Source organism: Hemitrygon akajei, chromosome 19 (genome assembly GCF_048418815.1).
Source record: "Hemitrygon akajei chromosome 19, sHemAka1.3, whole genome shotgun sequence".
Taxonomy (NCBI): Eukaryota; Metazoa; Chordata; class Chondrichthyes; order Myliobatiformes; family Dasyatidae; genus Hemitrygon; species Hemitrygon akajei.
Window position 1 is genome coordinate 24,293,596 of NC_133142.1, and position 14,044 is coordinate 24,307,639.

Consider the following 14,044-nt stretch of genomic DNA (forward strand, 5'->3'; position numbering starts at 1 on the left):
CAAGATTTTAAAACATTTTTACTGGCCTGGTCTAAGAAAAGATGTGGCGATGTTTTGTAAAACGTGCCATACTTGTCAAATTGTGGGTAAACCAAATCAGGTTACACCAGTAGCTCCATTACAACCTATTCCAGCATTTGGTGAACCGTTTTCTAAAGTTATTGTAGATTGTGTTGGTCCATTACCAAAGACAAAAACTGGTTATCAGTATTTGTTGACTATCATGTGTACTTCGTCTAGGTTTCCAGAGGCAGTACCACTTAGGAATATAAAAGCTAAAACTGTGACAAAGGCTCTTATAAAATTCTTTACTTATTTTGGATTACCTAAGGAAATACAAACTGATCAAGGCAGTAATTTTATGTCTGGATTGTTTCAACAGATAGTTTATAAATTGGGAGCTAAGCAAATCACTTCGTCTGCATACCATCCAGAGTCGCAAGGTGCCTTGGAGAGGTTTCATTCTACCCTCAAGAATATGATTAGGACATATTGTGTGGAAAATGAAAATGACTGGGATGAGGGTATAAACTTACTTTTATTTGTAGTAAGGGAATCGGTACAGGAATCTTTAGGTTTTAGTCCATTTGAACTTGTGTTTGGGCATAGAGTTAGAGGACCTTTAGCTTTATTGAAAGAACAGTGGATTAGTAAGGAAGTACACACTAATTTGTTGGACTATGTTTTGAAATTTAAGGACAGGTTACATAAAGCTTGTAGCTTAGCAAAGGAAAATTTAAAGTTGGCTCAGGAGAAAATGAAAACTTGGTATGATAAAGAAGCTAGGATGAGGATGTTTAAGCCTGGAGATAAGGTGTTGGTTCTTTTCCCAGTGCAGACAAATCCTTTACAAGCTAGATTTCATGGTCCTTATGAAATTGTGTCTAAAATCAATGATGTGGATTATGTAATAAAAACTCCAGATCGTAGAAGGTCAACGCAACTTTGCCATATAAATATGATTAAACCGTATTATGAGAAACAATCTGATACTGTGACTGTTGTGGTTAGTGAGAATGAGTTTGATTTAACTAGGAACATGATAGATGATTCATCTGACTTTCATTCTAAATCCAACATTGTTTCTGTTAGGTTACCAAATTCAACCATTCTGGAAAATATGGATGAGAAATTAGCACATTTACAGCTAGAGCAGAAACAACAGATGAAGGAATTGATTTTAAGTATAAGGATTTGTTTCCAGATGTTCCGAGAAGGACTACTATAGCTTCACATGATGTAGATGTTGGAGATGCCAAACCTATCAAACAACATCCATATAGGATGAATATGGAAAAATGTGAACTTGCTGAGAAAGAAATTGAATACATGTTAGAGAATGATATTATTAGACATTCTAACTCGAATTGGAGTTTGCCATGTGTTATGGTGCCAAAACCAGATGGTAGTATTAGGTTTTGTACGGACTATAGGAAGGTGAATGCTGTAACAAAAACAGATGCATATCCAATTCCTAGAGTGGATGATTGTGTAGATAAAGTTGGAAAAGCAAAGTTCCTTACAAAGATTGATTTATTGAAAGGGTATTGGTGTGTTCCATTAACGGACAGAGGTAGAGAGATTTCTGCATTTGTAACTCCATCTGGGTTATATGAGTATAATGTTCTTCCATTTGGGATGAAGAATGCCCCAGGTACTTTCCAGAGGATGATTAACTCTGTGATTCAGGGATTGAAAGATACTGATGCTTATATTGATGATTTAGTGACAGGAAATGATACTTGAGAAGCACACATAATTGCGGTGGAGAAATTGTTTGAAAGGCTTTCAAAAGCTAACTTAACTATTAATTTAGCTAAGAGTGAATTTGGACATGCCACTGTGACTTACCTTGGTTATGTTGTGGGTCAAGGTAAGGTAGCTCCTGTTCAGGCAAAAGTTCAGGCAATTTTAGAGATTCCCACTCCATCGGGGAAAAAAACTCTCAGAAGATTCTTGGGAATGGTAGGATATTATTGAAAATTTTGTAAGAATTTTGCTAATGTTGCCCTTCCATTAACTAACCTTTTGCAGAAGAATGTGAAGTTTGTGTGGACAGTGCCTTGTCAAGAAGCATTTGAAAAATTGAAAACAATGATATGCCAACAACCTGTGCTTAAGGCACCTGACTTTGAAAAACCTTTTTCATTAGCTGTAGATGCTAGTGATGAGGCTGCAGGAGCAGTATTAATGCAAAGGAATGAGGGTGATGAGGTTGATCATCCAGTAGCTTACTTTTCTAAGAAATTTAATAAGCATCAAAGAAACTATTTGACAATAGAGAAAGAATAGTTATCTCTTGTTTTAGCTTTAGAATATTTTGAGGTATATGTTGGTACAACTCAAAAACCACTTATTGTTTACACTGATCATAATCCGTTAGTTTTTCTGAGTAAGATGAAAAACAAAAACAGAAGATTATTAAATTGGAGTTTGATGTTACAAGAGTACAATATTGTGATAACTCATATTAAAGGTAAAGATAATGTGGTTGCTGATTGTCTATCTCGATGTTGAATGTACAATGTAATTTTTTTTATGGAGTGGTTTTTTTTCTGATTGTAACACTCCTACTGTATTGTGAGTTGTAAGCTGTTATATGATGGTATTGTATATTGTGTATGTTATAAAATTTATACATTTGTTTTCTTGTAAGTAATTGTTAAAATTTTTGTTCTTGTCAGACCAAAAATGTTTTTTGGAGGGAGGTGTTACGTACTCGTGACACGTGACAGTGGTACCCTTGTCACGTGACTGGGGTTGAAGCTATACTGGACTTGAGGTAATGGTCTTGTGATGGTGGAGTGATGTCATTTTCCCGCCAGTAGAGATCATGTGACAGGTTTTTTTTTACAGGGTATAAAAGGAAGACTCCACCCTGTGGGGAGGGGCAGTTCGTGGCTGGATTTGCCAAGCTGACTTCATGCCACTGTGTGATTTAATGTGATGACGCAGTTTAGTTGAAAAATGAAGTTTTATCTAATGCCTAAAGTTTAAAAGGTCATTGTCAGCAGTTTCTTTACTGTGGAGAGTGAAGATAAAAGTTCGGGAGTTAAAGATTGAGGAGAATCGAATTTTGACGGTGGAATGGGTTCGACCTTGTGTGATCCTCTTTCGGAAGGATTTTGTTGACTGTTCTCGTGTTAATCTCTGCGGGATAGCAGGAGATTGAGGACAGTGTGGAAGGAAAGATCAGTGCCTTCAAACCGTTACGTTTCATAAAGTTATTTGTGGGAAGAGTTCGACGCCGGGGATCGAAGGAAAACGACGTGGAAGAGAATTTAAATCGCCTTAAAATGTCTCTCCTTTTAAATGGACTGAGCATTTTGAACTTTAGGCAATATCGCTTTAAACAACTGTTTTTGCAACATCGCTTTAAGAACTGTCTGAGCTGCATCACTTTAAGAACTGTTAAGCTGCCGCACAGCAGCTGTTTTCCGGTTACGTTAGTGTTTGTTTACTTTTGGGGGGTTTGTTTTCAGTGTTTAATAAACGTGTTATTTGTTGTAAGAACCCTTGCCTAACTCATATATATTTATTGTTGCCTGAATACGTAACACTGGTGTCCACCCATTTTTATTCCACTTCCCACTCCAACATGCCAGTCCATGGCCACCTCTACTGCTGCAATGAAGCCACACTCAGGTTGGAGGAGCAACACCTTATATTTCGTCTGGGTAGCCTCCAACCTGATGACATGAACATTGATTTCTTGAACTTCTGGTAATGGCCCTCTCCACTCAGCGTTCCCCATTCCTACTTCCTTCTCTTTCCTCATCTAATTTCCTGCCCATCACCTCCCTCTGGCGCTCTGCCTCCTACACTTCCTTCCATGGCCTTCTGTCCTCTCCTATCAGATTTCTGCTTCTCCATCTCTTTCACCAATCAACTTCCCAGCTCTCTATTTCACCCCTCCACATTTCACCAATCACCGACTACCTTGTATTTCCTCCTCCCCTTCCCCACCTTCTTACCCTGACTCCTTTTCTCCGGTTCCGATGTAGGGTCTCGGCCTGAAATATTGACTGTTTACTCTTTTCCGTAGATGCTGCCTGGTCTGCTGAGTTCCTCCAGCATTTTGTATGTTAACTGCCACATTAGGTGCTTTGAGATGAGTTCAAGGTAAAACTTACTTTACCCACAGTGTATGCAAGAAGCAGGAAAGGTTGATTGGTCCCTTGCACCCATTATGTCTTTCAATAAAATTATGACAAACCTCAGCATCACTTTCCTTCAATATCCTTATTACCCTTGATTCTCTTAATGTCTAAAAATCAATTTTTTTGGCACTTCAGACCTGTTCCAGCCTTTGATGTCTCTTCTGGAGTTGAAGTTCAAACGGAGATTTCATTTTCTGTGCCTCTTCTTCCTCTTTCCGTTGCCGAATGAGCTGATCTCGCCGCCTGTATTCCAGCACTCGTTGTAACTCTGGTTTGTTTTCAGAACTTAAACCTCTACAAGAGAAGTAAAATATTTTAACTCAATGATCTTCCGTGACTTGCATGTAGAAAATTAAAGCCAATTTTCCCCACTGTAGGAGGTACAAGTATGGGGATCTGGAGTTGATAACTCTTCAGTAAATTTCAGAGTACACAACTGCATACATGAATTGTGAATCACTGAATAATGATTCCCAAACAAAGACATACCCTTCTATGAAATGCATGACAGAGAGAGCAAAGTTAATGGCTTAAAAATTCCAGTTTTAATTGTCATTGTTGGGCGTTATTACTATGCAAAGTTGAAAGAACTTCTGCCACATACACATTCTAACAAGGAAACCCGGTGTGGCCAGCAGTGATACCCTTTCACTACAGAGTAAAATGCCATCATATTTCTGAAAGGTCCATGTTTATTGATTATTCATTTTTTTGCACTTTATTTTGTAATACTGATTCTAGTTAACTGGGCTATTGATTAATTGGGGCAGCCACTATTTGGGCCAACTCTGAAAGAACAAAAACTAATCAAGAAAATAGCCAGGATTCCCTTTTATTTACTTAGGATACTATGCCGCTTAATTGGGGCAGCAGATTGTTTCTAACTAACACCAGTCATATATGTTTGTATGGCCATTTAACACAACATCATGCTTTGAGCAAACAGTTTTTAAGTAGGGTTAGTTGCTTGTGTTTCTGTTCAAAAGCAGTGATTTTTGTAACTGAAAATTAGCAAGAAATAAGCGACAAGACAATTCAGAACTGTTTTGCTCACTGCAGTTTCAAGCATTCGGGCTTGGAGATGCCAGAAATGGCTGGGAGTGAAAATGAAATATTTCATGACTTCAACAAGTTAGAAACTATAAAGATTTTGACAGCATCTACAATCATCTTGAATGTTACAATGAAAAGGAAGATTTGGAGGATACAATTGGTGACAACATTGCATGAAGTCTGTTCACTAGGTGTGGGCACTGGTTTTGTTCATTCACAGTCAAAAGAACGTGACACCATTGATAAGTAGTAGGAACAAATGCAAAGTTTTGTAGTACTGCAATACTATTGGTAGTATTCTAATTAGTTCTGTGTATTTCATTTAAATACATAATTCGTTCCTCAGTTCGTCTTTTTAAAAAATACCTTTTTAACTATTTCCACGAAACCTCAGGTGTCCCAATGAACAGGAATCCATTGTATAGAGTAATTTTATGTCTTTGCCCCGTACTGCTGCCGCAAACAACAATTTTCAAATGACAAGACAAAGATAATAAACCAGATTCTGATTCTGTTGCTGTCTTCTCAGGTGCATTCAACATACAGCCAATGAGTTCACAATTCCTAGTGTAAAAATGATTGAAAATAATTATACCTTATTCAACAAGCTTTATGACTTTTTAAGCATAATACTTACATAATTAACACCAAACCATCTCCTTAGCCCTGAAAACTGAAGCTTTCTGAGTGTGATGTGACGTTTGAAGTTTTTATTTTTTAGACTGCTGGCCACACACAATGAGCGTCTCAGTGCTGGCCAGCATCACCTCACGCAGGAGGAACGGGTGCATCCTTCATACTCTCGTCCTTGCTGCTCATTCGGGTTGTGTGCTGCCCTGCTCTGTGGGTGAGAGGGTAGTGTAAAAAACACCACGTAATGTGTTGTCACTATATTACGGACATTCTGTGCCCAAGCTGTAATGTGGGTATGACAGGTACGGCAGTGGGTGCTTGCTGGTTATACTAGTGTGAACCTTGATTGAAAAAATTAGTAGGAACACACTCACTTTACTGTGACTTTGAAAATGCCCAAACCTGCTGGTGCAGTTGTTAGGACATGGCATTTGAAGAGGAGTTTACCATTCTCAACAAGTGCATGTTTATAGAGTATAATGCATCTCTGCATCGGAGGAGCTTGACTCCCAGCAGAGTCTGTTCTCTTTGCTTTCTTCCATTCTTCATACTTGTTAGATTCACTCGCAGTCTACGTGCTGGTCACAGCACCTCACCTTTATGAGCTGCAGGGTTTTAATGGAGGAGTTGGATTTAAAAGGTGGCAGCCATTCACAACACTGGTCTTTTTCCAACAGATGACTGGAGCTGTTAGCTCAGACTACATCCATTACAATTAACCAGCTGAATGAAGCTCCTTCCATTGTACAGAATAAATCACAGACATTGCACACTTGTTGGTGGTGACGTTCATTAGTTCTCAGTGTGTACGATCTTCCTTTGGTCAAGTCTACCCATGAACCATAGCATTACAGCTCCCATATCAGTGTTCTGCCTTGAATTGCAGGCAAGAAACTGAAGCAAATGGAAATGTACAAATTCACATACCATACAAACTTTGCCTCATTGGCACTGCTTCAAGAAACTAGAACTTCCGAAGCTTTTATTACTTCTGGTGGAGATACTGTAAGTCTGTTTTATCTCAACTATTTCTCTTCTTTTCACTTCTTGGTAAATATGACACACAGTTTGGAGCCTATTGCTTGGTTTGTCACTATGGTGTGCTGTATATCCTTCAGCAGAGTTGTTAACATACTTGAAATGACTATTTTGTTGAGTTTGACGATGCACGAGTTGTATGAAACACCCCATTTTAATGATCAGCCTCTCTAAAGTTCAGCATTTATTAATCACCCAATTGATCGACTGAAAACGAGAAACATACTCTGCTATAAAATCACAGTGCCAACATGCTCAGCCATCTCTTTGCATGATAAACTGAATAGAAAGCTGGATCTGTTACCATGACCTTGAATATTAACTGTTATCTGGTGTTTTATTTCTGACCAGTCACAGTGGCTGGCAGTGATTGGGGCTGAGCTCTACTTTGTATTCCGTCAGTGGTGACATGTTCCGTCGGAGCAGTACCACACTGGATCTGGGTCAAAGGCAACACTCCAGCCACTGAACCAAAGCAGATCAAAACATTTTAATGTATTTAAAAAAAAAATCCTACTATTAGAAAAATAAGTCACCCCACATCAGGCACAAAATAGATTGTGAAATGCATCATTTTTTTGTGTGTGAGAAGCCTTGCTGGATTCGCCTTGTTCAGCAGATGGCAGCAGCGTTCAGTTTGTTGCCAAACCACAGCCTCAGTCCCAGGTTCCCAACACCAGCTCACTCTGCGTCTGTGCCTTGAGAAACAATAATGATGCCTACGTCGCCCCTCCCATTTGTGTCGGGATAATTACATTTTTAAAAAAAACTTCACCTCGCAAAAGGTCCATTTCTATATCAGTATCTGTGGTCTGGGTAGCTTTCAACCTGATGGCATAAATATTGATTTCTCTAATTTCCAGTAATTTTGCCCCCTTCCCTTTTCTATTCCCCATTCTGGCCCCATTCATACTTTTCCCTTCACCTGCCTATCACCTCCCTTGGTTGCCTCTTCTTTGCCCCTTTCTCTCATAGTCCACTGCCCTCTACTATCAGATTCTTCTTCAGCCTTTTATCTCTTCTACCTATTACCTTCCAGCTTCTTATTTCATTCCTTCTACCCCACTTGGTTCATTACTTGCCACCTTGTACACCCTCCCCTCCCCCCAAACATCTTATTCTAGCTTCTTTCCCCTCTGCAGTCCTGATGAAGGGTCTTGGGCTGAAATTGCTTACTGCCCATTACACTGCAGGTGCTTAGGGCAGCAATGACAGTCTCCCATCTCTGTCTGTTCATACAGTCGCACACAGTATAGAAGGATTCTTCATTGCTGTTTCAGTAACAGTTTTGTTTTGACCAGTCAGGGTTTGACCAACCTTTGACCTGTTTGGCACGGGTGACCCTTCCAAGAACCAAAGCACAAGGCTCTGGCTGCAGGTTGACGTAGCTCTCCAGGTCAACGAGGCATGCAAGCAAGCCTCCAAACCTCAAGACAAGGTGGATCCAAACTGTGATTGTTTATTCCTCTCCACAGATGCATACCGAATTGCTCCAGCGTGTTGTGTGCATTTCTCGAGACTTCCCGCATCTGCAGAACCTCTTGCGTTTATTGTGTGTGCTCAATATCAGAAGCAGTTTGTACTTTTGAATCCAACGTAGCAGCCAAAAGAAGGCAGTTGTCCTTGAGATATGTGCCATTTTCTCATCTCGGGAGCCACTCCTCAGTGAAGACAGGCATCGATGATGATACTTAATATTACCTTTGATGTGCCAGCACAACTTTTGGCCAGCTGAGCAGAGGTGAAACATGCTGTGCTCTTTAAAAGTTAAAGACAATAACAGAATAAACCAGTAAAGGAACACGTGAGGAAGAAACTCCCATTGACAGACATTAAGCACAGGAGAAGCAGAAAAGAGGGAGATTAAAACAAGACTGTTATATGATGTACCGAGAGGAGTAAAAGTTTAAAATGGAGAAATTGAAAGCAGTTTGATATATAGAACTGTCCACAAGTGGCGTGACAAGAGAACAGGTACGGTACAAGCTAAAACATTTCTCGGTTCAGCAAAAATTACACCATGCTCTTGAACAACAGGAATCGCTCTAACAAAAAAAAAGCTTGAAAATTGTGAAGTATTATACATATGCCATTGTAATCAGAATAATGAATAGGAAAGCAAAACAGGGGTTAAGAGCCTGATCAGACTGCGGGTTGTAAATGGGGTGGAGGCGCCATTGTTGGAGGTGTTCTGATAATGGTCATCTTAGTGGTCGCACCAACTGAGGGTAGTCCTACAACACAAGCAGCAGAAGAGAGGCCTTGGTGTGGCAGGGAGTGCAGGATGCAGTTATAAATCAAGGTGAAGGTTAGGATTAGGAAATCCTATAAAGTAAATTGGGAAATCTATAGTTTACAAAACACTGATTAACAGGAGATATTGGAGATGAGGTATGATTTCCAGCATTTCCTGCTTTTGTTATCCCTACTTACACTTAGTTCCATGGGAAAGACACATCTCTAGCTCATTACTGCTCAGCAAAGGCCAAGTAGTGTCCGGGATAGCTTCGAGGAGCGATGCCTATTAAGGGCGTCCATCACCCGGGTCATGTCTTATTCTCATTACTAGTATCAGGTAGGAGGTATAGAAGCCTGAAGGCACACACTCAGTGGTTCAGGAATAGCTTCTTCCCCTCTGCCATCTGATTTCTGAATGTATTTTGAACCCATGAACACTACCTCACTAATTTTTAAAATTTCTATTTTTGTACTACTTACTTAATTTATCTATTTATTATATGCCAGTGATATTAAACCTGATTCTGACCATTAAGGATAACACAGACTTCAATAGGAGTTTAAGGAGATTTGGTATGTCACCAAAGACACAAGTTTCTATAGATGTACAGTGGACTATATTTTGACTGGTTGCATCACTGCCTGGCATGGAGCTTCCAATACACAGTATCACAGAACGTTGTACCGAAGTAGGTTATATACTCATCGCAGACACAACCCTCCCCACCAGAGGGCATCAGGAAGGTGGCATCCATCACTAATGACTGTCACCATCCAGAACGTGCTCCCTCTCTTCATTGATGCAGGAGGTACAGGAGCCTGAAGACCCACACTTGTTGATTTAAGGAATAACTTCTCCCCTTCCAGCATCAGATTTCCGAATGGTCCATATCCATCAGCTCATTATTCCTTGTTTTTAAAAAAAGCAGTATTCATCTAATTTTGTAATTTATCAATTTTTATATCTTTGCACCGTACTGCTGCCAGAAAACAACAGATTTAATGTCCTATGTTGGTAATAATAAATCTGATTCTGACTGGAATCATATTATAATTGGCAGGAGTACATCACCTCCCCAGGTACCTATTGCCTGCACCTCTTACCTAGGTCCCATGTCACCCTCAGCCATCTCTGAACTGCAGGTCATCCTCGATCCCTTGGACAGCCTCAGACTAGAGTTGATTTGCAGCCACAGTTATTGAGAAAGTGAAGGATACGATGAAATAAAGGCACCAATGATTTTACAACTCTTTAGAAATTTAAAAAAATACTTTATTAAGTTCATTATTTGAAAGCAAAAAAGAATATATCATTGTATTTTGATGCAAGAATTCAAAAAATTGGCAGATGTATCTTTAAGCATGGAATAGGTTATTCTCTGAGCATCCATTGCCAGTGCCATTTTGTGATCATGATTGGATATGGATGTCCAATGATCTCTTTGCTTCTTAATGTAACAATGACACAAACTTTCAGTCTGTAGCAAGGATTAAAGCTTCAACATATAAACAGTTGTAATCATACAAGCATTATCTCATTAATGCATTGAATATGAAGACAACATAGCATAGATATCCACATTGATTGGGATCGTGGAACAGGACTGAGGTGAGAGTTTCTTACCCAGATCATTGCGATTAGAGCTGGACAAAAGCAATGACACAATTGGATCGACTGCTGTTTAAAGTGGTTACCAATAGCAACAAAATGCACAAGCAATGAGGAATAAAAATATTGATAAAAGATGCAAAATATTAATTAAACATTTATACACTCAGTGGCCACTTACTTAGGTACACATACTCATTATTGTACTGTAAATATCTAATCATCCAATCATGTGGCAGCAACTCAATGCAGAAAAGCTTCCAGATATGGTTAAGAGGTTCAGTTGTTGTTCAGACCAGACATCAGAATGGGGAACAAATGTGATCTAAGTGACTTTGACCATGGAATGATTGTTGGTGCCAGATGGGGTGGGTTAGTATCTCAGAAACTGCTGAGATCCTGGGAATTTCATGCACAACAGCCTTTAGAGTTTACAGAGAATGGTATGAAAAAATAAAAGCATCCAATGAGTGGAAGTTCTGTGGACAAAAATGCCTCAAGAGAGGTCAGAGGAGAATGACCAGGGGGCTCAAGCTGAGAGGAAGGTGACAGTAACTCAAATAACCACACGTTACAACAGTGGTGTGCAGAAGAGCATCTCTGTATGCACAACACATTGAACCTTGAAGTAGATGGGCTGTAGCAGCGAAAGGCCACAAATATATACTCAGTGGCCACCTTATTAGGTACATGAGGTTCCTGATAATGTTGTTACTGAGTGTATAACTGAGGGGTACAGTATTACTTTGCACTGTCAATGGGAAATCTAATTTAAATTGTTCCTTATTGTGTTAGAAAAGGCAGGTTCCCATAACTGCCCTGAAGACTGAGGACTTCCATCAATAATTTGAGTTTAATCATTGAAGTAAATGTAAATTATTACAATGCAGATAGTTAGGTGTCAACATTAACTATAATTATCATTGCTTATCAGTTTAATCTTTGCTTAGCTCCCATCCTTTCAGTCAGTTTCACAGCACTTCCAATTCAGTTTTCATCCAATGCACATGAAACATTGAATGGAGAAGAAACTAGTTCAATTTCCTCCTCTGATCAAAGCATGGAAATTAAATGCAAGAGCCTTTTGAAACTGTATCCGAGACTAACAAGCTCAGAATGAACCAAGCAAAATGTGCGTAATGTTTCTGGTCACTGTGCAAACCATTTCATAGCTGATGTCTGAGTAATTCAAAAGTTCTTCTTCATCTGAAAATTTATTTTATTTGGCAGGATTTTTCTTCTGCTTTCTTACCATTGCAGCCAATGATTGTTCTTGGTGTGATTTGTGACTCATTAAGCTAGTGGTCACCAACCTTTTTAAGTCCAAGATCCCCTACCCTGGCCTTAGTGAAAGGCAAGATCGACTCCAAATCGACTAGTTACACGCATGCGCACCGGGGCAGAAAAGACCGGAAGTAAAACCCCACAACCCGGAAGTAGAAATAATGTATAAACAGCAGGGGTACCCACCCTTATTTGCACAGCGGACTGGTTTAATATTGACAATATTCTTGTGGACCGGCCGACCTGGGGGGGGGTGGTGTTAAACATGATGGGAATACAGCGATACTTGAAGCAGGTTCCTTATGTCCAGTCTATTCCACAATTTAGTTTTCATGGCTCTTGGCACTTAGCTTCTGTCCCGCTTGCTCACGTTTTTTTACCGCTGAAAAAACTCAACGGGTTTGTCTTTAAGTGCAGGGTGCTTGGACTCAGGGTACCGAAGCAGTTTTGAGGGCTTCATTGCCTCATTAGACAGCCTCCGGGCCCGAACTGCAACCTCCCGCCCGCCCGCCACCAGACGCCTTGGCCAGGTGCAGCTGGTTGTGGGTGGGGTGAGAGAACAAGGTCAGGGCCGGAGGTCCCTGTACTGGGGTCGCAGCAGTCGCAGTCCGGAGAGAGCGACCGACTGAGTGAGGAGTGCGACAGGGCACGTGCCCGCCCCCCTTGTAGAATCTATCAGCTGACAAAAGTTTGTTTCAGTAGATCGCAGCGAGGTAGCTGCTCTGCTACTTACGAAACCCTGAGCCCGAATTAGGTCAGCTGCGAATATTTTAGCACCGGGTTCCCCACGAACATTCAGTGTGCTAAACAGGTTTAGAGGCGGCGCCCATCTGTCCGCGCTCCAGGCCAGTAGCAATGGCTCTTCCCGCCGGCTGCGCAAAGCCAACTAGTGATCTCTGGCGTGAGGGTATCACTGCGTTTAGGCGACTGATGACCTCGCCTGGGTTCAAGTTCAACAGGGAATGAGGAAAGGTGCAGCTGACTCATACTGTTTCCTCGTGGCCTGGTGGTTGGGGACCACTGAAGTACACTGTGTAGTGCGTGGTGGGGGAGCTACACGCATGCGCACTGGGCAGAAAGAACGGAACTAAAACCCCGCAACCCAGAAACAATCTCTCAACAGTATTTATGTATTTATTTTTCTTCTTTTTTTTTCGGGATCTACTGGGAAAGTCTCAAAGATCGACCAGTCGAACGCGATCGACCGGTTGGTGACCACTACATTAAGCTATCGAATGGGGAAACCAAACTGCAGCTATGCCAGCCACAATCATGTGGTGTTCTCTAATTATTGGCCCAATTTTTAAATTGTAGTTGAGCACTTAACTCCTCATAATCAATGCAGTGTTAACGACACCTTCTTAGAATCTACAGGTAGTGGTGACAGAGGTGGAAAGGGGCAGTAACAAAGACACCATACTGATCTGCCTTTTGGAGACAGGAGTAGATGAAAATAAAATTAGAGCTTTGCAGAAAGTATGAAAATAAAATACATTAACATGCTCAGGAAAAACAGGGCTGTGAGGGCATCTCCCTCCCTTTTCTGAATCTTTTTCATTTGGCAATCTTTGTTAATGCACTGTCCAAAACTTTGACAGGTTTCCATAGCAGCATCTGATACTAACATTTAACTGGCGATACCAGCATACCAGACATTCCACTCTGTTTCCAAAGCGCGGTGACCTGTACGTTCTCCAAGGCTAGCTTTTCCTGATGGCTTGTGCTTTGTTACAGAACCTGTCAGTTACTATTTTCCCCCACGTCCAGAAAGTTCTAATTCATTCTGCTGGTTTGAAGTTCAGTAACAGTTCACAAACCCCAGTGTGGCATGCAGCTGATTTGAAGAAGAAAATCTCATTAACAACCCCATGAACAAAAATCAGGCCTGGTCCTGACTCAAGCTGCTCCAGTCAAGCGCATCACAACAGCCAGTCACCAAACATCTGCGTAATCAAGGAAAGACTCCTTATTTTTGTTACCCCCGGTGTCAATCTCCACTACCAAGATACCCAGTTGGAGATGGAGCTTC

The 14,044-nt window shown here is 40.7% G+C and overlaps 1 protein-coding gene across 3 annotated transcripts in view; it reads right to left on the reverse strand.

Moving 5' to 3' along the window:
• The window catches only part of LOC140741837 (protein FAM107B-like), a 159,800-nt gene that overhangs the window by 9,699 nt on the left and 136,057 nt on the right, over positions 1-14,044 (reverse strand). For all 3 annotated transcript variants that reach the window (XM_073072286.1, XM_073072284.1, XM_073072285.1), the window contains one exon: positions 4,298-4,454. In XM_073072286.1, coding sequence (XP_072928387.1) covers positions 4,298-4,454 — 157 coding nt within the window. The remainder of the gene's footprint in view (positions 1-4,297; positions 4,455-14,044) is intronic.